Below are 27,699 nucleotides of genomic sequence, written 5' to 3' on the forward strand. Positions count from 1 at the left end.
GAGATTTCTCTGTGGCAATCTCTAGCCAATTGTTATGTGAGAAGTATGGAGATGATGGACAACCTCCTAGCCAGAAGGAGATGTTTAGTTATTTTAAACATAGTTAATATTAAATGGGTCCATTGATTGTATAAAAATATGAATTAGGATTATTGTTTTTACATCTCAAAATCTGTTTATTGCATTTCATTGCTGTTCTTAGGCACATGAGCAACATGGATAGCTGGATGTGCCAGTGAATTGTTCTCTTGGACCTTGCCTCAATGAAGCCCTCACTCTAATACATTCATCTCCAAATGGACTCTGAAAGGTGCAGGAGAATCTGGATGCAGGAGAAAGATGAAGAGAATTGTGAATGTAGAAATTGGGTGGGGTTGACTACCACCTACTCTTGAGATGTAAATTGACTTGAAGTAGAGAATTATGAATGTAACATAAACAATTGTATTCTCAAACACTGCTTGTGTGGAGACCCCCCCCCCCATTCTTGATGTACCATTGATTCATCATTTAATATAAAATTTGTATACTGATCTCCTTAGGCTTTACCCTCTGTGTAATTCCAGGTCCATTATAGGGGAAGGGAATTCACCTTTTGCCTTCTGGATGAGAGGCAAGGCATAAAATCCTAAGTTTGACTCCAACTCAGGGCCACAGTCTTCTCTGACCATGGTCACTGCTGCTTGGCTGCTCTTTTATCTCTCTATCTCTCTCATTCTCCCTAGCCCTTCCTTGTAACCGTTTAAATAAATTTTTGTTTTATTTCCACCCTTGCTTTCCTGAATCTGAATAATGTTTCCTCATAGGCAGAACTGAACTCTAGTAGCCAGCTACTACAAACTTACTAGAGAAAAAAATACCTGAAGCTGACCCATTGCTCATGCTAAATATTTGAGGAGTTTGATTGTTTAAACTTGCAGCAGATGTAATGGTTTGTGTACTGATAGAACCTCTTGTATTAAAGAGGTCTTGGGGAACTCACCAGTAATCAAGGTGTCTTAAGGCAAAATTGGCTTTATTTATGTTCAATGAATATTCACTAATGCTCAATCAGCCCAATGGACAAAACTATGAACAGTGATCTTTTCCCTCAATTGAACATTTAAAGATGTTCAATTATACTGACTCATGGACCATGGCCAATTTCCTTATCATTTAGCTTGGTCAATGGCAGGAAAATAATTGGAAAATCAAGTTCAATCCACTAAAAGGGGTCAATCCTCTGGGCTTGCATAACTGCCAAATTGAAAACTGAGGCTAAATTGTCTCAGAGAACAATGACTTCCATGGGAATTAAAACACCATATAGGACTGGGTCCACCAGAGAGAGAGAGGTTAAAACTTATCCTTTTGGCATCCAAGAAGAGTCCAAGAAAGTGATATATATATATATGTTCCTGACAACTCTCATCCTGTAGAAAGAGGAAATCTAGGACAAATTCTCTGAGGGGTAAAGCTATCCAGATAGTGGCAAATGAATTATGCAGGCCCTCAAGTTCTACATTATATCTTGATAGTAGTAGTAGATAATCTTACAGGGTGTGTGGTGGCCACATCTGTAGAACACCCCAAAACAAAGGCTTCTATCTCAGACTAGAATAAAAATTTTACCTTTGTCTTAGCTATCCTGATTATATTTTAGTGATAATAGAACTCCATTGACTCAACAACAGTTTCAGTTGAAATCTTCTAAGATGGGTCTTCTACATCTCATTCTAATCTCAAGTAGTAAGTACAGTAGAATAATGGAATAAAGCACTTGAAACAAAGGCTATGTTCCAGTGATAACTATTACTTCATTTGAGAAGAGGACCATGACATCAGGAAAGTGATGCCATAACTTGCAGGTGAATTGGATTTAAGTGAAGGAGGGCTGTGAAAAGTCACCAGCCTTGCTCTCTCCTCAGGAGCTATCTGGATCCACTGGCAAGATAAAAATTAGGACAACTGATGATGGCCCTGAATGCAGTGGAAGACTTTGACCTTTTTAAGCTAAGGTCTTTTTCCAGGCCTCAGTTTGACTGAGTCAATAACAATTCATAATTAAGGCTAGGTTAGAAATGAGGCAAAAAATGACTTCTTTTACCTGGGGAAAAAAATCATCAACCTGTAAGGGGAAGACCCTCAGGGTTTCTGACTCAAAAAGGAACAATTTCTATTTACATTCTCTCTGAGTCATCAGGGCCCAAAACAATAGTCAAATAAGACTTGGAAAGAACCAATTATTGGTCAATCAACTGAGAACCAGAGTGAAATGGGTTTAAGGAATGGTCCTTAAGATATCTAGCCAATAAACCTCAAAATATCTTGTGAGATTTCATTGATCAAAACTTATATTCCTTTGGACAGAGTATCTCTGGAAAGGGTATATACCCTATGTGAACAGAGGGAGAGAAGGGAAAGAAGGAAGGGTGGGAAGAAGGAAGCTGCATTGCCCAACTGCAACTGACCAGTTGGGTGCCAAGTAGAGCTGCTTCTACTATTGATGGTTTGTTGTTTGTCCTTTATTCTTGAAGAGAATTATGGTATCAGGAAGGTGATGACAAACAAGTGAATTGGATTTAAGTAAGGCCAAATTCATTTAATATTTAAATCAATCCTTTTCTAGATACACCACTTTGTCAGTCTACCCTTTGAACACTTCTACCCCTGCAAGGATGAATTTCTATTGCTGAGTCATTTCAGTCATGCCTGACTCTCCACAACCCCATTTAGGTCTTTTCTTTTTTTTCTTTTTCAAAGATATTGGAGTGCTTTGTCATTCTCTTCTCCAGTTCATTTTGTAAATGAGGATCTGAGGCAAATAGGGTTAAGAAAATTGGCCAGGGTAACACAACTAGTAAGGTTGAGACCAGATTTGAAATCAGATCTTGACTCCAGGATTGGCACTCTATCCATTGTGTTACCTAGCTGCGAGTCTCTTATTATCTTGAATATTAGCTGACCTATTACCAGGGGTGGAGGAAAGGGAGTTACTAGGTTACACCTGGTGGTGTATAACTCAGTGATCACATACCCAGACTCACCCTTTTTTTTCCCTCTATGCCATATTCAGCAGAATGGATGGCAATTTACTCAGGTTCCACCAATTAGGGTGGAGCTAGTGCCAACTTGGGTGTATTGATTCCTGCCAGGTATACCAGTCATCTTTGACACTGATCCTTCCCCAGGGCTCACTTACTTACCCCAGAACAGTCAATCTATAGTTCAAGAAACCTAGTGGGACCAAACAATAAGCTTGAACAGTGATCACAAATCATCCCAGGTGAGATTGAGGGAGTAATCTGGTGGAAACCAGAGCATACTAATGAATTCCAGCTGAGATAGTGGGTCAAGGGACTGAAGACATGCCTCTAGGCAGTGATTAGAAAGGAGGAGGTGATCAAGAGAACCCTAGGGTCTTTGCTTTATTTCTACAAATAAAGCAGGTTGGAATTCTCTTAACTATTCGTTTTGTTCCTTTTAATCTGATTATCTATTTGACTTTTAATCCTGGCCATCACCTATATAATGAGGTCAACCAGATCCAGGAGTACCATGGAAGTGACCCTGTTTTTACAGGGAAGCTAGTAATACTTAAATCCTTTCTGCCCCTGGTTCACCATTTTGAACATTGGTATTTTACTTTAGCATCAGATAGATGTCACCTAGCTCCAAAAAAACCATCTGCTGATTATATCAGAAATGCCTTCCAAACACTGCCATTCTGAAAGATAGACAGAAATAATTATGATCATGAAGAACTATTTGCAACAATGCATTCAATACAGTTTGCTATTTCCTTTACTATTTGCCTTATCCAGACCTCAGCCGACAGAACTTTAATTTCCATAATGGGATTGCTAGAAGAGGGGCACTGATTGTGAGCTTTTGAAAAATGGTTTTTACTGGTAAATCCTCAGCCCCCTATTTTCATCTCTTGCTGGAGTGGTATTATTTGAGTTAACTTTTCTAGCTCCCTTTTTTACTTTTACATTTCCCTGCTCTGTATTCCTCCCTTCTTGTCAGGCAATTTAGAAAATACTTTCATTTGACTGGTTCTATAGATAACAGAGTTCTTTGCAACTGATAATATGATGTTTTTTTCAAATGATATATAAAATCAAACTCATTTTGTCTCAGGCATTCAACTGGAGCAGGGATACTCGCCACCATGTGATACCCACTGCATGCCTGGAGGCCACACACTCAGATCATCCCTATTAAGAGTTATATTTATCCTTCCCTTGAGAATAGTAATAAAGTTTGTTAATACTATTTCTGTGTGAGATGATACTTTTTATCTAGACTCCCCTACACTACACAAACCAATAGCTTTAGGTCATAACACATTTATTTTCCACTTCAATAGTGAAAACCAGTTCATCAGTAGAAATTATGCAACTACTTTTCCATTGGTTCCATCACTTTTCCTAGAAAGAGAATGCTTCGGGTAGCTTTATCCAAAATCATCACCAGGAAGGGCCTATTGAGGACAATCAAAGTACCAGGGTTTACTGAAGCTGACCGAAATTCCATCCTTATTTCTGTGACAGCTGCAGCCTCAGTGCCTTTTTCTCCAACTTCTAACACCGATTTGTGAACCACCTGTCAAGGAAAAGCAAATATTATGATATCAGTAATTATGACAACCTTCTGCCTTCACCTGCTTTCCTCCTCCTTCCCTTCCCTTTTTGTCCTCCCCCCTTCCACAGGTAGCAATAGCTAATGGATAGGTTTCTCAGTCCTATAATAAACTAAATATTTAGCTACTATTATAATAATAGCTAACATATAATAAGCTAAACAAAATATGCTAAAAATCAGAATAAGTTAAGGATATAAAGAGAGCACTGGAATTTGCACTAGAGTGTCTGGGTTCATAAGATTATAGAATAAGAACTAAAAGGGGCCATTAGAGGCCAGTGAGTTCAACTTCTTCATTTTGCAGCAGAATAAACAGACCAGAAAGATTAAGTGACTTGCCCAGGGTCACACTAACTAGTAACTGGTAAATGTCTGAGACCACATTTGAACTCAGCTCTTCTTGCCTGCAAGTTTGCTATTCTGTCCCCTATCTACACAATTCTGCTTCAGTTCACATCTCAGTTCTGCTCACCTGTGTGACTTGTGGTGAGCAACTTACCCTTTCTGGGTTTTAATTATCCCATCTGTAAATGAGGTGATGGGACCAGATGAACTCTAAGGTCTGGATTCTAAGAAAATCATGAATATAGAACAAAGAATATGGCTAAGAATGGATAGATTTTTATAGAGTATGGAGTTTAGAATAAGATAACAACTTAGGAGACAACTATTCCAGTCCCTTTCATTTTGTAGATGAGGAAACCAAGAAGAATTTTGGAGTAAATGGAGAAAGGGAAGAGATTTTCTCATTGTAGCATGTTATAGTTCATCTGGTCAGAGGAAATGTTTGAGGAGTTTGAGAAGTTAGGTGCAGGGACTTGATACTGTAGTGGTGAGAGATTTAAATTTCCCAGACCTTGACTGGAACTTTCAGTCTAAAGCACCTTGCCTGGGTGCCCCTTTCCTTCTTGTAGAGAATCCCACAGGGGAAAATCCTATTTTGCACTTGATTCTCAGTAACAGGGAGAAACTGATTGCTGACATGGAAATGATGGGAAATATGGAGATAAGTGACCACTCTAGAGTTTGTAATAAAGGAGAGACTAAATCTCAGCATTGTCTGACATGTACTCTAGATTGGAGAAAAAGCAATTTCAAAGGGTTCAGAGGATAGAGGGATAGGATACTATGGACATTAAGGAATGTTTCAGGGGAAGGAAGCTTGGGGGGAGGCTGGGAGATACTCAAGAATAGCATTGTGAAGATACAAAGGAAAATATCACTTGGTGGTTATGTTGTCTCAAGGATTCTTTTTATGTAAATGGTTTGTTCTATCAGGTGTATGCAACCTTTTAACTCTTCTGGGCTGCATTGCTCAGCAAAAACTTGTCAAGTGTCACATATGGAGTTTAATATTTATACAATGTAGCACATATTACCATGAATATAATAATAAAATATAATAATGTCTACATGAATGAGCTTTGAGGGTTGTATGTGGCCTTCAGTCTGTGGACTGGACATAGTTGGTCTAGATAAGCACTGAGGTTCTTTCCAACTCTCAAGTTCTCTGATTCCATGAAACCAAGACTCATATAAATGATTGTCTAAGATTCCACCATGCCACCTAGCTGTCCTGATGGTAAATCTTTAACAACTCACTCCAAAAACCAAACCAAACCAAACCAAACCAACCCCCCCCAAAAAAACCCAAACCAAAAAACAACTCAACAAACCCCCCCCAAATCCATAACCCAAATGTGCAACATTGAAGTTTTATCTGCATTATTTTTTCAGTTAACACCAACAATATTAATAACATTAACAATTTAAATATCTTCTCCATACCTTTTTTAAGTCTAGAAATCACCAAAAAATAAAACATGATGGAATTTGTAATGTTGGTTAGTTTTCTATGTGTAAATCCTCCCACCAAAAATTTCACTTTGAATCTTTTGGATTGGTTAAAGTTGGTTCCAGCATGTTTCTGCCTATAATCCAGTGAAAGCTCCATGGTTTTTTTCACAGGAACTGTTGTCTATACATCTCCTTCATGTTATGTTAATAGAACTGATTTTTTAAACTCAGGTGAAAAATAATATATTATTCCTATTAAAAGAATCTAATGCAAAATTAGTCAACTTACATTTGAAATCATCAGTTTATAATGCTCTGAGATACCAGAAAAATCTGCCTGGTTAGTAAAAGCATCTTGGATTCCCATTCCTGGTAGGATGGTGTTCAGGTTGTATGAGGCAGAAATGAAAAATTTTGGTACATACAAATTCACTAACCTATTAAAGAGAGGGGGAAAAAGAGATCAGTCCTCAAATCTCACAGGATCTGCTATCCTCATCCAAACTCTTGATGTTGGGAGTCTCACTGGCAGAAGTGAGACATAGTATTGGGAATGACTGGTGTGGTGCATAGCCGCTAAGTAAATCACCTCCTTCAGAGAAATAGTGCAAACTACATGCAAAAGATCCTCTTCTGATTCAGATGTGAAACCATGTGACATGATAAGCTTGGGGTATAGGAGAAGGAAAATGTGCCTTGAATGATTAGTGGTCTCTTTACTCTCCACCATTCCATAAGAAAGGAGGGGTGCCAAATGAGGGATTACTTTGTTATCTAACTTTTATGATAGTCTAAATATGCAGAATGACAAAGAGTTTTGGACATGGCCAATTTGTTTTACTTGACTCTCTCTCTCTCTCTCTCTCTCTCTCTCTCTCTCTCTCTCTCTCTCTTCATTTTTTTCTGTTGAATTTCTATCTATCCTTGAAGGTCTGGTTCAAGTGTTACTTCCTCCATTAAAAGTCTTCCATATTCCCCTCAGTAGGAAATGCTTTCTCTTGACTCAGACATCACAAAGTCCTTTATTAATACCTTATACATTATTTTGTATTTTCATTCTTTCATATGTTATATACTCTTATTTGACTAGTAGCTCTTTGTAAAAAAATTATTTAAAAATTTGTTTATTATACACTATGTGCCAAACACTGTGCTAAATTTTGGGGCTACAAAAACAAAAGTGATACAATTCTTGTTTTCAATGAGCTTATAGTCTATGTTGCATTTTATTCTCTCTTGGATTTTCTCCCTAGCACAGAGCAAATGTTTATTGTAGTATCATATCTTTCAACATGAAATTCATGCAACACTTCAAACATTGAGTAAGAGTGTCACTTGGGTCAAGATCCTATGCTAGGCACTGGGGATTTAAGAATGAAAGGAATTGCATACCCCTTGACTTCAAAGAAATGAGTCTAATAAGTGGATGAGGATAACTATAATAGGAGTTACAATGTAAAAACAAAACAACAGAATAGATAAAATTGAAGTGGTACAGCTAGGTTTGAGCTCAAGGTCTTGGATTCTAAATCTAGCCAGAGCAGAGAATAATACTTCCTTTAGGATTATAAGTAGTAAATTACTATGCCCTCCCACTCCTGGACAAAAGGACCATATATTTAGCATTCAAAGTAATGCTAGATGATATCAAGTCCAATTTCCTCTCATTTTATAAATGAGGAAGCTGTATCTTAGAGAGACTCTATGACTTTCTCAGAGTCACACAACTCTGACTAAAATATGCCAAAGGCAAAATCAGAACCCAAGGTTTTCTGAATCTGACTCAGGTGTGAAAACTAGGGCTGATTTATATGGCTAATCAAGAAGTGAGGTTCTAGACTGGGCTAACCAGAGTAGAAAGCATGAGCCCTCAGGTACTTCAGTATCACATGCCAGATTGTTCCTTCCAATACTGCTACTTATGTCCTAATGAGAACTGCTCCATCTTAAAGAGGTTACCCTTTCTGGAGCAAGTGGTTCCATCTCCTCAGAGTTGTTGACATTAGAGTGTCCTCCAATGACTTCATCTGTCCTTCATCAGGAAGAACAAAAATGGCCAGTGCATTTTTACTGTAGTCCATCTGAAGTACAGTGCAGTTCAGTATCCTATCCACGAAGTAAAAGTGTTCTTCAGTTTTGTGCATGAAGGAAACCTTTATCACATCTGACTGGCTCATGTAAAAGTTGCCATTTTGCTTGGTTTCAAGAGGATCAAAAGGTTTCTCCCATTTGGCTTAAGGGATGAAGAAAAGAGATCATTACATTTCCTGGAGAAGGAAATTTATAGCTCAACAACCCAATTAAGGAAGATTAGAGTTGACAAGAGACCTTAGCTAATCATATCATCATTACACATTTCTATAAGGAATTCTAAAATTTTTCAAAGTAATTTTTTTACAAGAACTCTATATGGGAGGTGGGACATGTATTATTTTCCCAGTTTTATAGATGAGAAAACTGAAGCTCAGAAAAATAAAGAGAGTCACAGCTAGTAAAAAAAAAAAACAGAAGTCAGTTTCATTAAACACTTGGATGTTTAAAAAAAATGGAATTTAATAGTCATCTCATAGCTCTTGATATATTGGTCCTGGAGGGTAAGTTGAAACCCTTCTTCTTCCAGTGCTTTCCTTTGCCAATATTATTTAACAATCTCTTCTTTGAGGTTCACACAGTTATAGTTATCACTCAGTCAAAATACTAGTTTGGGCAACTAGGTGGTGCAGTGAATAGAGTGCTGGATCTGGAGTATGGAAAACTCATCTTCCTGAGTTCAAATCTAGCCTCAGTCACATATTAGCTATGTGACCCCAGGCAAGTCACTTAACTGTTTGCCTCAGTTTCTTCATTTGTAAAATGAACTGGGGAAGGAAACAGCAAAGCACTCCAGTATTTTTACCAAGAAAACCCCAAGTGGGGTCATGAAAAATTGGACATGATTAAAAAATGACTGAAGAACAAAAGTTCATCATTTTTTCTCCTGAGTTCAATACCTTTTTCCCCATCCCTCTTTCCAATCATTCTATATCTCTACTTCTCATTCATAGCAGCCAAACTGAAAAAAAAATCTGTCCTCATATGTTGCCACCACTTCCTTTCTTACCTTTTGCAATCTGATTTCAGATCCAATCTCTCAAATTAAACCACTATCTACAAAGTTAGCAATAATCCTCAACAGCCAAATGGGAGAATTTTTTCCCCTTCAAATTTGACCCTTCTTGATCTTTCTGTATTGTTTGAAAGTGTTGACTCCTTCCTGCTATATATTTTGTATTCTTTGAATTATCATGATACCTTGATTCTCTTCCTCCGTGTCTAACTGCTATTTCTTAATCTCTATGCTCTATAACTAAGGCATTGTTGCTCCAAGGCTTTGTTCTGGGCTGACTTCACTGTCTGTGTGGTCTCATTAAATTTGTCATCAATCATTGATTTACTTATCTCTTCTTTAAAGATGACTCCCAAATTTATATATATCCAGGCAATCAGGAAGCATTTATTCATTGCCAAGCACTGTTCTAGGAGATTGGGCTACAAATACTAAAAAGAAAACTTATCTTTCTCTCAAGGAGTTTGAATTGAGGGAAGATAACATGCAAGTAATTATGTAGACAATATATACATATATGTTATATTATATTTTATATCTGTGTATAGGGCAGATTATTATAAGGAATCCAAAGAGGAAGTTCTTATCTTCAACCTCCCCTGTGGGGGAAAAATTATTGTTCAGAATCACACAGTAGGTATATATCAGAGGTGGTGCTTGAACAGAACTTTAGCCAATTCTAAGATTTTGTCTAATAGCACTCTATTATACCATATTGTTCTTACAGCTACTACCCCCATAACATTAAAGTGGTTGATATGGTTATAGCACTTTACATTTTGCAAAGTGCTTTCTTCATAGCTCTGATGAAGTTCAATAATTATCATCTATATTTTACAGATCATTGGACCATAGATTTAGGCATTATAGGCAACCTAGTTCAACTTCTTCATTTTATAGATAAAGAAATTAAAACCCAGAGAAGTTCTGATTTCATAATTTTACACAGTATGTTTTTGTTTTGTTGTTTTTAGTCACAACTTTTCACAATTCTATTTGTTTTTTGTTGGCTGTTTGCAGTAGTTTGCCATTTCCTTCTCCAGTTAATTTGACAAATGAGGAAACCAGGGGGAAATAGGATAAAGTGACTTGCCCAATGTCATATCGATAATAAGTGAACAAGACAGGATTTGAACTTAGGAAGATTAATCTTTCTGACTTCAGTGTTGGTGTACCTAGCTAGCGTGTGTTAAAGTTAAAAGTTTTATTTTCTCTCTGGGGTCAAGATCAGTAAGTCCTTTCCACTATACTATGATGTCTTATGAAAAAAAGTACCAGGAACCTAAACTTGAAGCCCACAATTATCTATGTAAAAGTCCTTACCTTTAAAGAAAATAAAGTTCACTAGGATCATGAAAGTATTGGGTTCAAGATCTTTTATCAAGTCTACAATTTTCCCTTTGGTCTTCTTCTTCACATAATTATTGATCTTCTGTTCAGCTGCTGAAACATTCGAGAAATCAGTAGAAAAGGCCTCTGACTCATATAGCTTCTGGACATCAGTTGTGAACTTGGTGAGAATTTTTACCTGCTTTTGGATGAAGAGGGCATTTCCTGTTTTCAATTCAAGTTCTTTGTTAGGGAGATTTAGGGTGTGGAGAAGGTGATGGAAACCTTGGTGAATTTCCTCCTCTTGCATCTCTGTGAGGTTGAATCCCAGACACTCTAGAATCTGAGTCTGTGTGTCTGATCTGGCCCCAAGGGACATCATAGCCAAGGCTGAGGACACACTCACTGGGGAGAAGAAAACATTCTTCCCAGTGTTCTCTGAGGTCAGTTTCCTATATAAGTTGAATGCAAAGTCAGCATTACTGGTGGACATCTTATAGAGGGTTGAATTCCTTGCAGGGGAATGGTTGACTTCATTACCTTTACCTTCATTCTGAGTACCAGGAAAACAATGACCCGTAACATGAAGCCCAATAGCTATGAAAACTAGGTAGAAGGAAGATGACATTTTGGTAGGAAAAATATCTCTGTAAGGGAAGAAGAACAGGAAAGAGATTATCTGGTGGTCAGAAGTAAAACATCAATTCAAAATTCAATACTACACAGTCCAATAAATCATTATTAAATGATGGTTATGTTCAAAGTCTTGTGTCCTGTTCTGGAGAAACAGAAGGGAGGAAAAATATAGTTCTTACTCTATAAGGAGTTGACTATATAATGGAAGGACAAAACTGCATTATCTGGTATTATCTCTTTCTCCTAATAGATTCATAGTCAGTAGTGAAATATAAGAATTCAGACAACAAATAGTAGAGGTGGTGCTGTTTCACATTCCAGTGGGGAAGGCAATCTGTTACAGAAGCTGATTTGTTACATGGCCCTCCCTCTTCCCCTTTAAAAAAAAATAGAGAAAGAAATTTGCCTAGTGATTAGCTGCAGAAATTCCACTATTGTTAATTCATTCCCCTGGGCTAAGTATTGGCCTCCTAAGCTCACATACCTGTTACTGGTGTGAATGACAGGGTCATTGTTTCAGAGCCTTTAATAGCATTTTAGAGCTATAAGTTCATCAGTATTGGATATCAATTTTATGGAGGCATGCTTGCCTGGGCTCTGGATAATGGCTGATGCCCTTGTGATTTCCCTGTCACCAGTGGAGTAAAACAAGGCTGTGTCCTTGCTCCCATGTTTTTTAGCTTGATGTTTTCAGCCACATTTTAAAACTCCTTCACTGAGGATGAACACCACATCAAAATCAGCTACTGCATTGCTCATAAATTCTTCATCTTGAAAAGATTATAAGCAAAGACTAAAGTGTTGGTTCATGATCTTCTGTTTGCAGATGATTGTGCAATCAGTGCAGCCTCTGAAGTTGAGATGTAACAAAGTTTGGATCCATTCTCTGCTGCTTGTGCTCAGTTTGGCCTAACAGTTAACACCAAGAAAACACAGGTGCTCCATCAGCTAACACCACAACATCCATATGTGAAACCATCGGTTACAGCAAATGGAGAAGTTTTGAGTACTGTGGATAAGTTAACTTATCTTGGTGGTATACTTTCCAAGGAGGTACACATTGGTAAGGAGGTTGGCACATACATTGCCAGAGCTAGCTCAATATTTGGGAGATTCCAAAAGAAAATGGGGGCGGGAGAAATGTGGGAGAGATATTAGACTGACTATCAAACTGAAGGTCTACAAAGTCTTTGTGTTGACCTTATTGCTGTATGCATGTGAAACCTGGGCAATCTATCAGTATCATGTCAGGAAACTGAATTGCTCTATTAAATTGTTGTAGAAAGATTCTGAACATCACCTGGCAGGAGAAGATAACAGAAACTGAGGTCCTTTCTTGAGCTAAACTGCCAAGCATTCAGATGTTACTATAGAGAGTGCAACAATGATGCCAAAAGTATGCTTGCCAAAAAAACTATTTTATGAAGGGGGGGGGTAATCAGAAAAAGCAATACAGGGGCACCTTGAAGGTCTCTTTTTGGAATTTATTGTGCAGCATAGGAGAACCCTTTGCATGACTTCCCTTCATCAGAGACAGTGTTATGTTCTATGAACAAGGATGAATTGAAACAGCTTAAAGGAAACATGAGAAGCATAAATTTAGAGTAACCACCCCAGGTGTTCACATGGATTATTTGTGCCCAACCTGTGGTAGCAGTCTGAGGTCATATTAGCCTGATTGGCCACATTGGACACACTTAAATTTGTTTCCAACATAGTGATGTTGTCTTGGTCTTCATTGATAGAGAAGAAGAATCAATCAGTCTGAGCAATAAGAAAAATTACAATTTACCTAGTTAGACTCCCATATTTCCTTGAGGAAGAAACTAAACCTCACAGACAGAAAGTGATTTGCTAAAGTTAACAAACCAGTTTATGGCATAGCCAGTTCCAGAATCTGAGCCTGAAAATTGCTAATATATTGCTAATATTCTTCCAGGAAGGGTGGCACAAGGAGAAAATTCTGGTCATCTAAAGGGAAAAAGGGCAGAAGATTCTGAAAGGGAAAGAAAGTCTATAGAAGAAAGAAATCAGGGTGGAGACTTTGAAGGTCAAGCCTATTTCAAATCTTCATGGATTCAGCAAGCTGCATTTAGTACCACAAACCTTGCTACGATACATATTCCTTGTTAGATACTGAGGCAAAAGGAGACACTAAAGAATTGTTCTTCCCTTACCTCTTCTGGCTTCCTAGAATAACTGGTATCTCATTCTAACTCAGTGGTTTCCAAATATGATATAGTAACTCTTTACCCTGAATTTTTTCAGAAAAAATTACTGTATTCCTTTATAATTTAACACCATCTGCACAGATAATTTACTTAAGTTAAAATAAAATTAAATAATTTATTATTATTTAAAGTATTTAATAAAGTATGCACTGACTCATTCGTCAATAATCAAGATTTGTTGAGTCTTCCTTCCATTGACAGAAATCAAAATTAAAACAACCTTGAGATATCATTTTACACCTACCAGATTGAGTAAAAAGAGAAAAGTTACAAATGTTGGAGGGAATGTGGAAATATTGAGACACCAATTCATTGTTAGTGGAATTGTGCACTGTTTCAATCATTTTGGAGAGCAGTTTGGAATTAAGTCCAAAGGGTATTTATACCCTTTGACCCAGCAATACCAATATCCAAAAATAGTTTGGAAAAAAAGGAACTAATATATCCTAAAATGTTTATAGTGGAAAAGAAGTGGAGATTGCAGAGATACCTATTGGTTGGTGGGTGACTGAATAGGTTATTGTGTGTGTTTGTGATGGAATGCTGCTACTGTGCTGTAATAAATGTTTAGAAAAACTTAGAAAGGTAGAAAATAATGAAGAGTGAAATGAGGGGAATCAAGAGAAAATTATATATAGTAATAACACTATTGTTTTAAGAATGACTGAGAAAATTAGTTATTTTGAGTATTATAAATACCCAAATTAATTATTAAGAACATATTAAGAAAGGTACTATCTGCTTTCCAGAGAAAGAAATAACAAATAGATGTATAGAATAATTTTACTTCTATATGCACATCTATATAAACACATCTATACATACACAAACATATACACACATATATACATACACAGATGTGTAGATATGTGTATATAAATATGTGTATATATTTATATATAAATATACACACCTATTTGTGTCTAATGGTAGCCATCTCTAGAGTGAAGAGAGAAGAGGGAAGAAAAAAAAAGAAAAATAGAAATTAACATGTTAATTTTGTGGTATATTTGAAGGGAAAAACAAGTTATGCATAATAGATTTTCAGTTTCATGTGTAATCATCGTTTTATTATAATATATTATGGAAATGCCTGTTTTATTTCATAAATTAAAATAAAATAAGTTAAAACATTTATACTCTATATACTATATACTCTACAAAGAATTTTTACTGGATTTTTTCATTGAAATAAAATATCAAAATTTCTTCTTCCCTCAAAAAATTCCTCTTTGCCTTCCTAGACGGTCTTCATTTAGTTGCTATGACCCCAAATATTCCTTACCTAGTGACCAACCCTCTAGTGATTAGTGTCTCCATTGGCACACATTCTGCTGTTGGTCCTCTCCTAGAAGCTGTTCCAATTTCATTGCACCTGCCAGAGCTCATGCTTCTTTTGGCACCAGAGAGCCCAGATTTACCCTCAGAATGAAATGGGGTATCTGAGGAAGATATTAGTTCAGGAACATCAATATATAGATTATTCGAATTTTGGTACCATTAAAAGCCTTAGGGTCACAGAGCTATATAGAATGTTAGAGTTATAAGAAATCTTAGAATACAGAAGGCAATAGTGGTAAAGGACCTTAAGAGTTGATCCATTATGTTACACATTTTACAGATGAGAAAATGGACCTAGAAATTTGTACAAAGTCATAGAACTAGATAGTAGATGAATGAGGCCTAGAATTTAGTTTGATTTATTTTCAATTCATTGCTTTCTTCATTTGACTGTATTTTCCATGATGCCTAATTAAAATTTCCAGGTCTGAATATCATAACCAAAACATTAGCTTAGGCATGAAAGACTTCACCATTGGTTTAGGAAATAGAGAAGAAAGGATGACACTTGAGGTATCTGACACCATCTGGGAATATGTAGCCTTCGTATTTTCCTGAAACCTTGCAAGGGAAGGTGTTATCAGTTCCTATGGGTGGAGAGTCCTTTGATGTCATAAGACATGGTATGCTGAGAAATGATGCCTATAGTGTAGGTCACATTCATCAAACTCCAGAGATTGAAAAAGAAGGAAGCAAAGAATTCATGGATTCATCAGACTGTATCTAGTGCTAGACTAAATAAGCCTTGTTATGTGATCTTCCTTGTTATCTACTAAGCTAAGAAAAGCCATCAAAGAATAGCTTCACTTCCTCTGGCTCCTTGGAAGAACTGGTCTTTCACCCTGATTCAATCATATCCAACATGAAATTTTGATATTTCTTGCTTACTTTTTTTTCCACAAAAAATTATTGTATTCTTTTCCAATTTAAGTACATACACACAAATTGTTGTCTTAGTTTGTGTTTTATTAAAAGAAAATGAAACAATTACATTTTTAACAGAAACTATTCAAACATACAATAAATTAACATTTATGTATAAACCTTATCAGATGAAAATTATCCTTTTCATGTCACAGATCTGACATTTGAAAAAGTTTGTTATTAAAAGTAACTATTTTTCTATGGAAAAAATCTTGTCTCATTAACATATTTTACATAGACATTTTCAAGACATCTTAAATTTCATGTTAGAGTTAAAGTGTTCATAGAAAGCAAAAATAATGCTGTTTTCTTTCTGTCAATTATGGACCTTGTGAATCTTAATTATAAATATAGTGAATCATATTTTCAGGGACTTTTTTTATACTTTAGGTATGTACATAGTTTTTACTTAAACTGTTTCTCTTATCTTTGTATTGATTTCTGCTGTTCCAATGGATTTTCTCTTCAAACTGGTTATGTTTTATTTATTGTGAAGAGATTGTTTCGCTTAAAATTAGAGATAAAATAAAATGTAAAATATTCAAATTTAGTTATTGAATATTTCAAACAATTATCTATAATCATTTGAAGTACTTAAATTTTTTAAAATTTGTATATTTTTGTGCAACCAACTTATTACTAAAATCAATGATATAGAGAAATATATCTTTTTTTAAACTTCCACTCAAAATTGTTTAACTTAATATTTAATACTTCATACTCAATTGTAGGAAATAGATTTTATTAAAAGACTACATCTTTGTCATGAACCTGTGTGGACTTATGGCAGATCATTCCCATGTCAAAATTTAGCACTGACTAAAATATGATTTTGTTTTTAATACATCATATAAAGTAGTTTTTTTGCTGTTATAGAGCAAATTCATCAGCAGTCCTGAATGAGTGGAAAGATGATTGTATCTGTGGGGCCTCATTGTCACAAGACTACTTGTATGAATAATATAAAACTTAAAAACATAATTGTAGCTTATACTTCCTACTCACCACTCCCTCCCTCTCAAATAAAGCACATCTTTTCAATGAATTGTAATTATAGCTTTGCACTCTCTTTTCTCTAGTCAGAGGACTGGAGAGTAGAGTATTAAATTCCTTCCAATGCTTTCCTTTATAAAGTACAGAAATTCAACTTTTTGTCTCACCCTGCTTTTCATCTGCTGCTCTGCCCAGTTTCAACTGAGATCTTTTTAGGACCGCCCATTCACCTTTGTTATTCACTTGTGGTTGTAAGAAGCACATTTAGAGGTCATACTCTAGTAGAACCACTTTAGCAGATAGGCTAAACCAAAATGAGGACAACCAATGGGCCTCAAACATATTAGTGAGTTAGGAAGATGTCTATCCCAAGCATGTGAAGACTTCTCCTCTGGACTAGGTAGATTTGAACAATTTGTTCCAAAGACTGAAGCAGGCACCCTGTGGTATTTAGAGCTTGGTTAGACATTGAAGACACCATGGTCACCTACTGCATCCCAAGTCATTGCCTGTGATCTTGACTTTTGTTTTGCCACTGGGCTCTGATGATTCTGGAAGAGAAAGTAGGGCCAAAACATCTCTGCCTCATTTAAATTCAATTTATGTTCAAGTCAAAAAACTTCTCCCATACCAATTTTACCATTTTTACCTACCTTAAAGTCCTTTGGTGATGGGTAACTGATGAAGCAGCAGGTGCAGATACACTGGGAGCTGTAGTTACAATCCTGCTCACAGGTAGCCCAGGCATAGAGTCATCTTCACACTGGAGTGAAGCAACAGTGGGATTTGGCAGCTCCCTGGATGTCTGAGCAAACTTTTTAAAGGACTGCACTGTTTATCTCCTGGTGTGAGGAAAGCTAGAAAACATGCTGTAAAAATTGTCTGCTTCACTTAACCTAACTCTGGGCTGCTTACCATGGAAGGTAGGGACCTACCCTGAAGTTGAAACACAAAAAATGTACAAAAAACTTTTGCAAAGATGGTTACACTTATCATCATCAGTAGATAGAATATACCTGAAAGATGACCAGCTTTTGTTGCTAGAGAATTTAGTAAGTATCTCATCCAAATAGAAGCCCGGATTGAAACAACACTGGCAAGTGAAGGTCAGTTTACTGAATGGTTTCTCAATCAAGGTGTATGCTTCATGATGAACCTTGATGATGTCAAAGAAAAATTTTATGAAGATCTGAAAACTCTCATCATTAATGTGCCAAGAAGACAAGCTGGGTGACATTAATACTCTCAGATGGCAAGGAGTCCTTGAAAGGAATGGAGTCAGAAACAGCAATAACAATGGCCTCTAACTACTGAATACTTATGTGACTTATGACCATCTCATCACCAACACTGCTTTCTGTTCATCTAAATGCAATAAAAATTCATAGATACACCCTTGTAACAAAGATTGGCCTTAATAGACTGTCACTGCAAGGAGAAGAGAGTGATGAAGATGTGTGATGCAGAGTGCTGGACCAATTAAGGACTTATCTTCTCTAAGCTAAACATTCTCATTCAACAAAAGGCGATAGCCCCAAAGGAAAACAACTACCTGAAGACCACATCAACAGATTAAAATACTTCTCTTAGCATGCACAGTTTATTGCTAACTTTGGGGAAAAACTGAACCAACACATGGTTGGCAACAGTGGAGCAGAAAAGAAGGAGTAGGCAGTTTTCAGAGATTTGATGTACAGTACCACATTTACTTATATGGGCCAGAAAACTGCAAACAACAGGACTGATTTGATGAAATGGGATGAAATTCAGAGTTACTAAATCAAAAAAGAATTCTACAGGGTTTACCAGTAGGATAGTTTGTACTCCTCTAAGAAGGCAGCATTTAATTTTATCAAAAGTAAATTGCAAGTGAAGATCAGAGAGATGCAGGATTCTTGTCTCAGTAAAAAAAAGGCAGATGAAGTTCAGTTTTATGCTGATAGTAACAAGCCAAAGAACTTTCATGATGCCCTGAAGGTTATTTATGAAATAAAGATTTATGGTGTATCTCAACTACGCAGCTCCTTCAGAGTCACACTGATTAATAAGGACATGATGCTGTACTGAGTACTTCTATAAATGTTCTCAGTAGACCATCATCAACCAAAGTTGAAGGCATTGTTCATTTACCTCAGGCTGAAGTCAATCCCTCTCTAGATGAATTTACAAATGAAGAAGAGATTTTGAATGCCATTAGGTCTCATGTGACAAAGCAATTGGTGCTGAATCTATTTTAGCTGAGATTTATAAGACAGGAGAGTCCACTGCTCATAAAAAAACTGGCAAAAGGAATTTATTCCCTCAGGTGTTCAAAAATGCCTTCATTGTTCATCTGTCTGAAGGAAAGAGAAGTAGTCTGTCCCATAACAATCATGGCAGAGAAGAGTTCTCTCTTACTTGTTGTTGGCAAGATTCTTACTAGAGTTCCCCTTAATAGGCTGATCCTTTACTTGAAAGATTGTCATCCACTTGAGAGCCAGTGTAACTTCAGAAAGGGTCAAGGAATGGTCAATATGGCATTCACTGCCAGCAAAACCAGGATAAATATGAGAAGCAGAACGGAGGACTATATGTAGTATATGTCAAACTGACCAAAGCTTTTGATACTATCAGTCATGAGCATTTGGAAGATCATAGCAAAATTAGGTTGTTCATGGAAGCTTATCAGTTTTGTCTCCTAATTCCATGACATGGAACTAGCCTTGCCTGGGTTCTGGATAATTAGCAATGTACTTGAACTTTCCCAGTCACCAGTGGAGTGAAACAGAAGTGAATATTTGTTCCCATGCTTTTTAGCATGATGTTTTCACTGAGGATTTTGGATGCCTTCCATAAAGCTGAAAATAACATCAAGGTCAGCTACTCACTAATGGTAAATTATTTAACTTGGTAATACTGCAAGCCAAGACTAAAATGTTGTGCGACACAGATGATTGTGCAGCTTCTGAGACTGAGATACAACAAGTTTGGATCAATTCTCTGCTTTTTTTCTAATTTTTGGCCTGACAGTAAATACTCAGAAAACAGCGGTTCTTTACCACTCAACACTGGACCATCCATGCATGGAATCATTGATTACAGTATATGGAAAAATTATGAATGCTGTGGATAAGTTCACTTACCTTGGCAGCATACTTTCCAGGTATATGTATATAGATGATGAGATTGATGCACATATTACCAGTGTCTGGGAGGCATCAAAGGAAAGGGGGAGAGAAGAGATATTAGGCTGTCTATTACGCTTGAGAAGACAATAAATTTGGATCAATAATTCTGGAGAGTGGGATAGAAAAATCACATAGGGGAGAAAAAGGATTTCTTTTTTATAGTGAAAGTTCAAATGAGATTAGATAACATAAATGCAAAAGTTATCATTTTCTATACTGTAATGGGAAAGCTAGGTACAGTGGATAGTGTACCTGCGCTGAAGTCAGGAGGATCTGACTTGAAATCTGGCCTCAGAGAGTTGGCAATAACTAGCTGTATGACTTTGGCACAGGTACCTTGCATCCAGGGCCATCTCCAGGTATATTGATTCACAAGTGGCCACTGGACCCAGATGACTTCAGAGAAGAAAGTAAGGCTGGTGACTTAGCACAGCGCCCCTTCACTCAAATCCAGTTCACTTGCTTTTCATAGCATCACATTCCTGATGCCATGGTATTCTTTGAGAATGAAAACTTTAATGGATATACTCATCATGGCTTGAGACTTCCTCCAGCTCTGTTCAGTTGTTTATGAGTAGGAAAGCAGAAGGTAATTCAGCATTGGTGTTTGACTAAGTGTGTGCAGTGGTAGAACAATGTATAAAGGGAATTAGGAATAGAAGAGAAAGTAGAATTCTATAGACTCACTAAGGGGATGAGTGGCTTGGTAAATATTGAGAGTCAAAGCAACTATAGATCACTGTGAGAACAAAGGATAGATTTGGGAAGAATGAACAAAGGAAAAGATTGAATAATGATAAGTTGGCATTGGATGAAGAAACCTCAGAGTTCTTTATTACCAGAGCACTTGTGAGTAATACCATTCATAGTCATAGGAGTTGAGCAAATTAAGGAACTAGAATCTCAGTGAATTTGAGAATTCTATTTGTCATCTATCTATCTATCTATCTATCTATCTATCTATCTATCTATCTATCTATCTGTCTATCTAATGTTCTTTACTCTGACAATTGGAGTTGAGGTGGAGAGGGATACTGTAGGCCAGATACTGAATTCAATGGGAAAAAAGAAATGGTATCCTTGGATGTGGGGAGTAGGTTATTGAATAATAGCCACTGGGATCTGGTAGTCTTAGGGGTGAAGAAATGGAAATAACAAAGATGGTTATTTCTAGTAGTTTGGCTTTGATAGCAGAAAAGCAACATGATGATACTTGAGGGCATAATAAGGTGAAATTTTTGTTTTTCATTAATGGTCACAATTGGTCACATTTGTGGGTTGTGAAAAAGAATCAATAAGTTAGGAAAAATTGAGGACAAGAGGAGGGTGGGGTGGGAGGGCAATGATTAAGGGGGAAATTCTGAAGAAAACAAAAGCACATGGAAGCAAAAGTACAAAGAGGTTTTGGCAAAATAAGTCAGCTCTTCAGAGATGGAGCCTAGGAGGATAGAGTTTGAAGGGGATGGTGTGAGACAGTGGGATTTTGAACTGTGGAGTAGAGGAGAACTTCTCAGTGAAGTAAGAATTGAGAGGGTAGAGAGGAAGGGTTTGGAAAGTTTGGAATAGCTATTCAAAGAATTCAATCAGAGAAGACTATTAAGTATGCCATGATAGTGAACGTTTATTTGACTACACAAAGCATAAATTTTAATATATTTCTAAGAAGACTCAGAAGAAAGAAATAGGAAGAAAAATCCCAATTAAATAACAACAAAATATATCACATATCTGAGAATTAATTTACCAAGATACCCAAATTTAACTACAACTACTCAATATTTTGCAGAAATAAAAGACATAAAAGATCCAAATAATTAGAGAAATATTTTGTGTTCATGTATGAACTGCCCTAAAAGAGTAAAAAAAATGATGATAAAATCCAAATCTTGCTACAAATTTAGTGCTATACCAGTCAAATTGTTGAAAGGAAACTAAAGAAGTAGACAAAAACAAAATTCATTTGAAGAAATTAAAAGTAAGAGGAAGTGGAGTATGGCACTTCAAACTATTTTACAAAGCAATAATTTAAAAAAAATTCTGGAACTGGATGAAAAAAGATCAAAAGAAGTAAAAGAGAAAGAGAAAAAAATACATATAGCATTTCAGTATTTGGTAATCCCATGAGTACAAATGACTAGGAAATGGATTGATAGAAACTGAGAAAAATGGAAAGCATTTTTCTAACAAAAATATATTTTTCAGGGTGGCTAGGTGGCACAGTGGATAGAGCACCAGCCCTGGAGTCAGGAGTACCTGAGTTCAAATCCAGGCTTAGACACTTAATAATTACCTAGCTGTGTGGCCTTGGGCAAGCCACTTAACCCCATTACCTTGCGAAAACTAAATATATATATGTGTGTGTGTGTGTGTGTGTGTGTGTGTGTGCGCATATTTCATTTTTATCATCATGTCTTATACTTCAAAAAACTTCAAATAAGTAGCATAAGTGTCAAAAAGAAGAATAAGATGTTATTTCTTTCATATTATAAGTAGAATAAAAATTCAGAAGTATAAGAGTTTTCTAAAAATAAACAAACTTAAAACAAAAACATTGCATTGCAATTTCAGTCTTATCAAACTCAAAATTTTTTGTACAAATAGTCAATGCAACTAGAATGAGAAAATGATGAAGAGGGATGGGATTAGGCATTTAAATCACATTTACTACATGCCTACATGCCAGGGACTGTGGCAAATACTTTAAAAATATTTAATTTCATTCGCATGTCAATTTTGCAAAGTGGGTGCTATTACTATTTCCATTTTATAATTGAGGAAACTGAGATTAATAGAAGTTAAGTGACATAATCAAGGTCATACTGCTATTAAATGTCAAAGACCAGATTTGAAGTCACATCTTATTGACAGGACCAGTGCCATGCTACCTTGCTTTCTCATAAGAGGTAGAAGAAAGGATGAGTATTAGGGGGAAAAAATCTTTGTGTGAAATAATTCTAATAAAAGGCAAGCAACTGAAATTTGTAGAGAAATGATACATCCATGAGATCAAGAACATTCTCCAATAATGATAATAATAATAATAATAGCTAACATTTACATAAGTAAGCACAGTAAACAAATAATCAAGGGATATGAGCAAAAAATTTTCAAAAGAAGAAATAAACTATCAATAATCACTTGAAAATAGTTAAAAAATCACCTAAAATCTGAGAAGTGCATTAAAACAATTTAGAAGCAATGCTTCCTATCCATCATGTTGGCAAAGATAGTTAAAGCTGGCAAAAAAAAATATTTTTGAGAGATTGTGAGAAGAAAGAGGTGCTAATCCACTGCAAATGGTACTGTGAATTGGTTCAACTGTTTGAAAACAATTTGGAATTATGCAAGAAAAACTGCATTGCATTACTGGGACTATGTCCTAAGGAGGTTAACTGCAACAAAACCAGACAACTGAAAATATTCATAGATGGATGATTTATGATAGCAAGGATATGGAATAAAAACATGAGCCCATCAGTGTGAGATGACGCAACAAACTATGGTGTATGTTGGTGCATGGGGAATGATAAATATTAAGAATTCAGAGAAAGGTGGATAAGCTTGGCTAAACATGCAGAGTAGAGAAAAAAGAGTCAAAGGAAAACATGACACAGTAATTACAGCAATTTAAGTACAGTAAAAATGGAGAGGCAACAAAGCTCATTCAAATACAATAGTATTATCATCATGTGTTGGTATCAAAGTTGAAAGATACATCTCTTTTCTCTATGCAATCAATACATTATTCTTTTGTGAAATACATTTCATTAAGGATATTTATTATAGCTTTTGTTGAGAAGAATGTTTATGCCAAAACAAAATATATCAATAAAGTGTCATTTTTAAAGCATGGTATATTAAGAATCCAATGTGACAATGACTTATTATATGACTTCATGTTAACAACTTCTCTCTTCTGGGCCTGAGTTACCTCATATAAAAATGACATGGATTATTGGGACTGGTTAACTTTTTTGGGGGGAGGGGGAATAATGTTTTTATAGAAATATTGTAATATTTCTTTTTCATCTAACTACATTTTAATAGAATTGCTTTCTTTTGTAATCCTAGTTTTTTTTGTTTTTGTTTTTATGCACTTTATTCTGAGAAGGTGTCCAGAGATTTACCCAGTCTGTTTAAGGGAACCATTACACAAAAAAATGATTAAGAATCCCTGGACTAGAGTATCTCTAAATTATCTTCTAACTCTAATATACAGTGAGTCTATTTTTTGGTCCCCCTCCTCCTCCTCTTCCTCATCCTAGTGTGACGAAAGTTATTCTATTTCCAGTTCTGCCACTAACTAAATTGTATCCTTGGACATCAGTTCTTTTTAATCTGGAAAAGAGATGTGGGGAATTGGACAAGAAGACCTCTAAGCTTCTTTCCATTTCTACTACATGTTACATTGTCCTCAGGGCAAGAGGTTATAGCTTGTACCCAATGTTTTTAAATTACAGACTTTGAAGATGAATGATGATCTCACTAAGAGAGCTGTCAAGAAATCATTAAATTCTTCCTCTTCTAATTACAGGCAGATCTTGAAATCTTTTTAATTCTTGACATTCTCTTGAAACTATAGGTCTTAAGACTTGAGTTTAATCTCAACTCTGACATAGGCTGTGTCATTATGATCACTGGAAAATGATTTTATCTGAGGCTCAGTTTCCTCAACTGTAATAAATAGTAGTAATACAGTATTTACAAAACCACTTACTCATTGAAAATCTCCATTGAAGGAAATTGTACAATCTGTATTGAAAATATTCTCCAAAGCCTCTATGATCTTTACATAACAAAAATGCTTTTCCTACGTGGTACAGTGGATCAAGGAAAAAACTATAGAAACCTTAAGACAATATAAATATGAATTATTATTATTTTTAGCATTACATTTTTGATAAAATTGCTTCAAAATAGAAATTCTAAATCCTATGATTTTTTTTAAAAAAATATCTGACTTCCTTGGCTTTCCTCACCCCACCAGGTATAATCATTCAACTCTTATTGAAAATTGTAAATGTGTTTTGGATTGGCTTCCTCTTTATCTGTTGACTCAGTTATGGGGATCACAACTCTATCTCTTGTTGGACAGGTCTGCTTTAGTTAGACTAGGATACTCAGAGGTCAAACACCTGATCTTGCTTACGCCACACAATTCCAAACAAAATCACTGCATGTGTAAAAGGTTAGGAAGGTATTTCCTATGAATCAGATGTCTGTTTTTCATCCCTTACTTAAAGTTTCCCAAGGGATTCATCACTCTATGAACCAGATAAATACTGTTTAATCCCCAATCCCAAATTCAACTTCTTCCATGAAATTTTCTAAGATAAGACCAATGCATAATGATCTTTCTCCTTTCAGGTAAAAGAACTTACCCCCAAAGTTCTATTCACTTTATCACTTGAACATATATTGAACTGAACTGTTTAACAATTGATATTTGTCTGGTCTCCACCTAAAAATTCAATACTGGAAGAATTTTGTCTCATAGTTCCTACCTACTTCTCCACACATAGTCGGGGGCTATGCATTGATTGCATAATCATTCAATATTTCATTCAATCTTGAATGAATGAATCCTCATAAATGCACCTTCATCTCTTATTCATCAGAAATCTCCAGTGAAGAAAACTGTACTATTTATTTTGAGAACATTTTCCAAAGTCTCACTGGTCCTTACATAACAAAATACCTTCCTACATGATGCAGTGACTAGAGGACCGGACCTGGAATTAGGAAGCCTTAGCTTCCTAAGTTCAAATTTGGTCTCAGACTCTTAACTAGTTGGGTAAGTCACAGTTTACCTCAGTTTCCTTCTCTATGAAATGAGCTGGAGAAGGAAATGGCAAACAAATTCAACATCTTTGCCAAGTTAACCCCAAAAAGGGTCAAGAAGGATTGGACATGACTGAAATATGAGTGAATAACAACAATAATGCTTAACTTGAATACCTTTTGCTGCAACTTTGGACCACTTCTTATTCTGAGTAAGAAGGTGACTGTTTCATTGATGAAAATCTATGCCTAGCTTTAGTTCTATACCTATCATTGTTTCTAAGCTAGTGATTTCTCTTTCTGAGTTTCTGCTGACAATTAAAATTCTTTCCGACTGTCACATTCTATGGTCTTTAAAAATCTGTGTTCTAAGATTCCTTACTGTTTTATCATTCTTAGAGCAGGGACTCTTGTTTTTTTTCTATCCTTGGACTATTGCTTTCCACATATTAAGTATTTAGTAAGTATTTGTCTCAATCTATATAATTAAACACATTCTATGCTCTAAGATTCTTTATGGCTCAGACATTCTTTCTTAAAATCTCTGGTTCTATGTGGAGTAGGAATGGAAGCACCCAGAAGTATATTTGCAATTCTTGTACCCTCCCCTTCCCCCCAAATTGACCCCCCCTTGTATGGTTACAGGATACATTTGAGCACCGGACACCTGACACTTGGAAGGATCATCAATCAAGTAGCTGTGTTTTCTCTGGCAACATCCTTTGCCAACAATGATGTAAAAGAAAATCTATATATCTCATGAGACAAGGGTCCCTCTCAAAGTACTCTTCTTCCTCTTTCTCTCCTTTCTGAAATTTTGTTTTCTTTCTTCACAAAAGGTAGCTCCTCAGTGCCACCAGGGCAATGTTCAGAAGTTGCCATCCTAGAGTAAGACATATCTCCAAGACTGGCAGAGGCTATTTGGCCACTAAACAATTTAGTTTCTTACCAGGGGCAACTTTGTTGGGCTGGTAGGTCTAAAATACTATGAAATCCCAGAGAGAAAGGACTGGAGCCAAATTCCATAGAACCTTGGGACTATAACATTTCTAAAGGGAAATGGGTACTTACAGCACCTCCTCAAGCAGCCTCCTCAAGTCTCCAGGAGAATGCCTTCTTTCCTCACTTATGCCAGGAGATATATTGTGAAACAAAAATTCTGGTTATATATTAACATGAGCAACACAGACTCCTAATTTAAAAGATGGTTCAAAGATACCAAAGTAAAGAGTACTGAAGTGATAAGTGATGGAACTTTGGATAGTTCTCTTGGCTGTAGCTTCTTCTATTCATTATTAAAAATGTACTTCTGGGAACTAAGATGGTGGAGTAAGCAGTAAATCACCAAATCTCTTCCTTATTTGCCTCCAAACATCCATAAAATATTGTCTCCAAATAAAACTTGGAAAGCAGAACCAGCAAAAGACGAGGTGAAACAATCTTTGAACCCATGAAACTTGGAAGATCGACAGGAAAGGTCTGTCTTCACTTGGGTAAAAGGTGAGCACAGTCCAGGACAGAAAGCATTTCAGTAAATCAGCAGCAAGCCCAACCTCAACAAAGCAATACTAGATCCTGAACCCAGGTGCAGAGGAACAGGCTAATGCCAATACCCTCCCCACCATGTGCCTCAGCACAGGCAGGGGAAATGGGCAGACTCCAACTCTGAGAACTGTCATGTACTCCTGCACAACAACTTAAATGTAGACCTGGGCAAACAGTTAGCTGCCAAACCTACAGGCGCCTAAGCAAACAGGCAGCTGCCCAG

General features: G+C 36.3%; 1 protein-coding gene across 3 annotated transcripts; it reads right to left on the reverse strand.

Moving 5' to 3' along the window:
• Positions 1–4,251: 4,251 nt before the first annotated feature.
• LOC141518534 (thyroxine-binding globulin-like) lies at positions 4,252–27,066 on the reverse strand. Of its 3 annotated transcripts, none has more exons than XM_074230664.1 (5): positions 27,003–27,066; positions 10,853–11,505; positions 8,383–8,656; positions 6,713–6,860; positions 4,252–4,587 (listed from the first exon to the last, which is right to left on the reverse strand). In XM_074230664.1, the coding sequence occupies exons 2-5, from the start codon at positions 11,484–11,486 to the stop codon at positions 4,384–4,386; spliced, it is 1,260 nt and encodes a 419-aa protein (XP_074086765.1). In that variant the 5' UTR covers positions 11,487–11,505; positions 27,003–27,066; the 3' UTR covers positions 4,252–4,383. The 3 variants fall into 3 exon arrangements, with proteins under 3 accessions (XP_074086765.1, XP_074086757.1, XP_074086753.1); XM_074230656.1 differs by lacking the exon at positions 27,003–27,066 and adding an exon at positions 17,637–19,748; XM_074230652.1 differs by lacking the exon at positions 27,003–27,066 and adding an exon at positions 15,011–15,230.
• Positions 27,067–27,699: the final 633 nt, after the last annotated feature.

This window comes from Macrotis lagotis, chromosome 1, assembly GCF_037893015.1.
Source record: "Macrotis lagotis isolate mMagLag1 chromosome 1, bilby.v1.9.chrom.fasta, whole genome shotgun sequence".
Taxonomy (NCBI): Eukaryota; Metazoa; Chordata; class Mammalia; order Peramelemorphia; family Peramelidae; genus Macrotis; species Macrotis lagotis.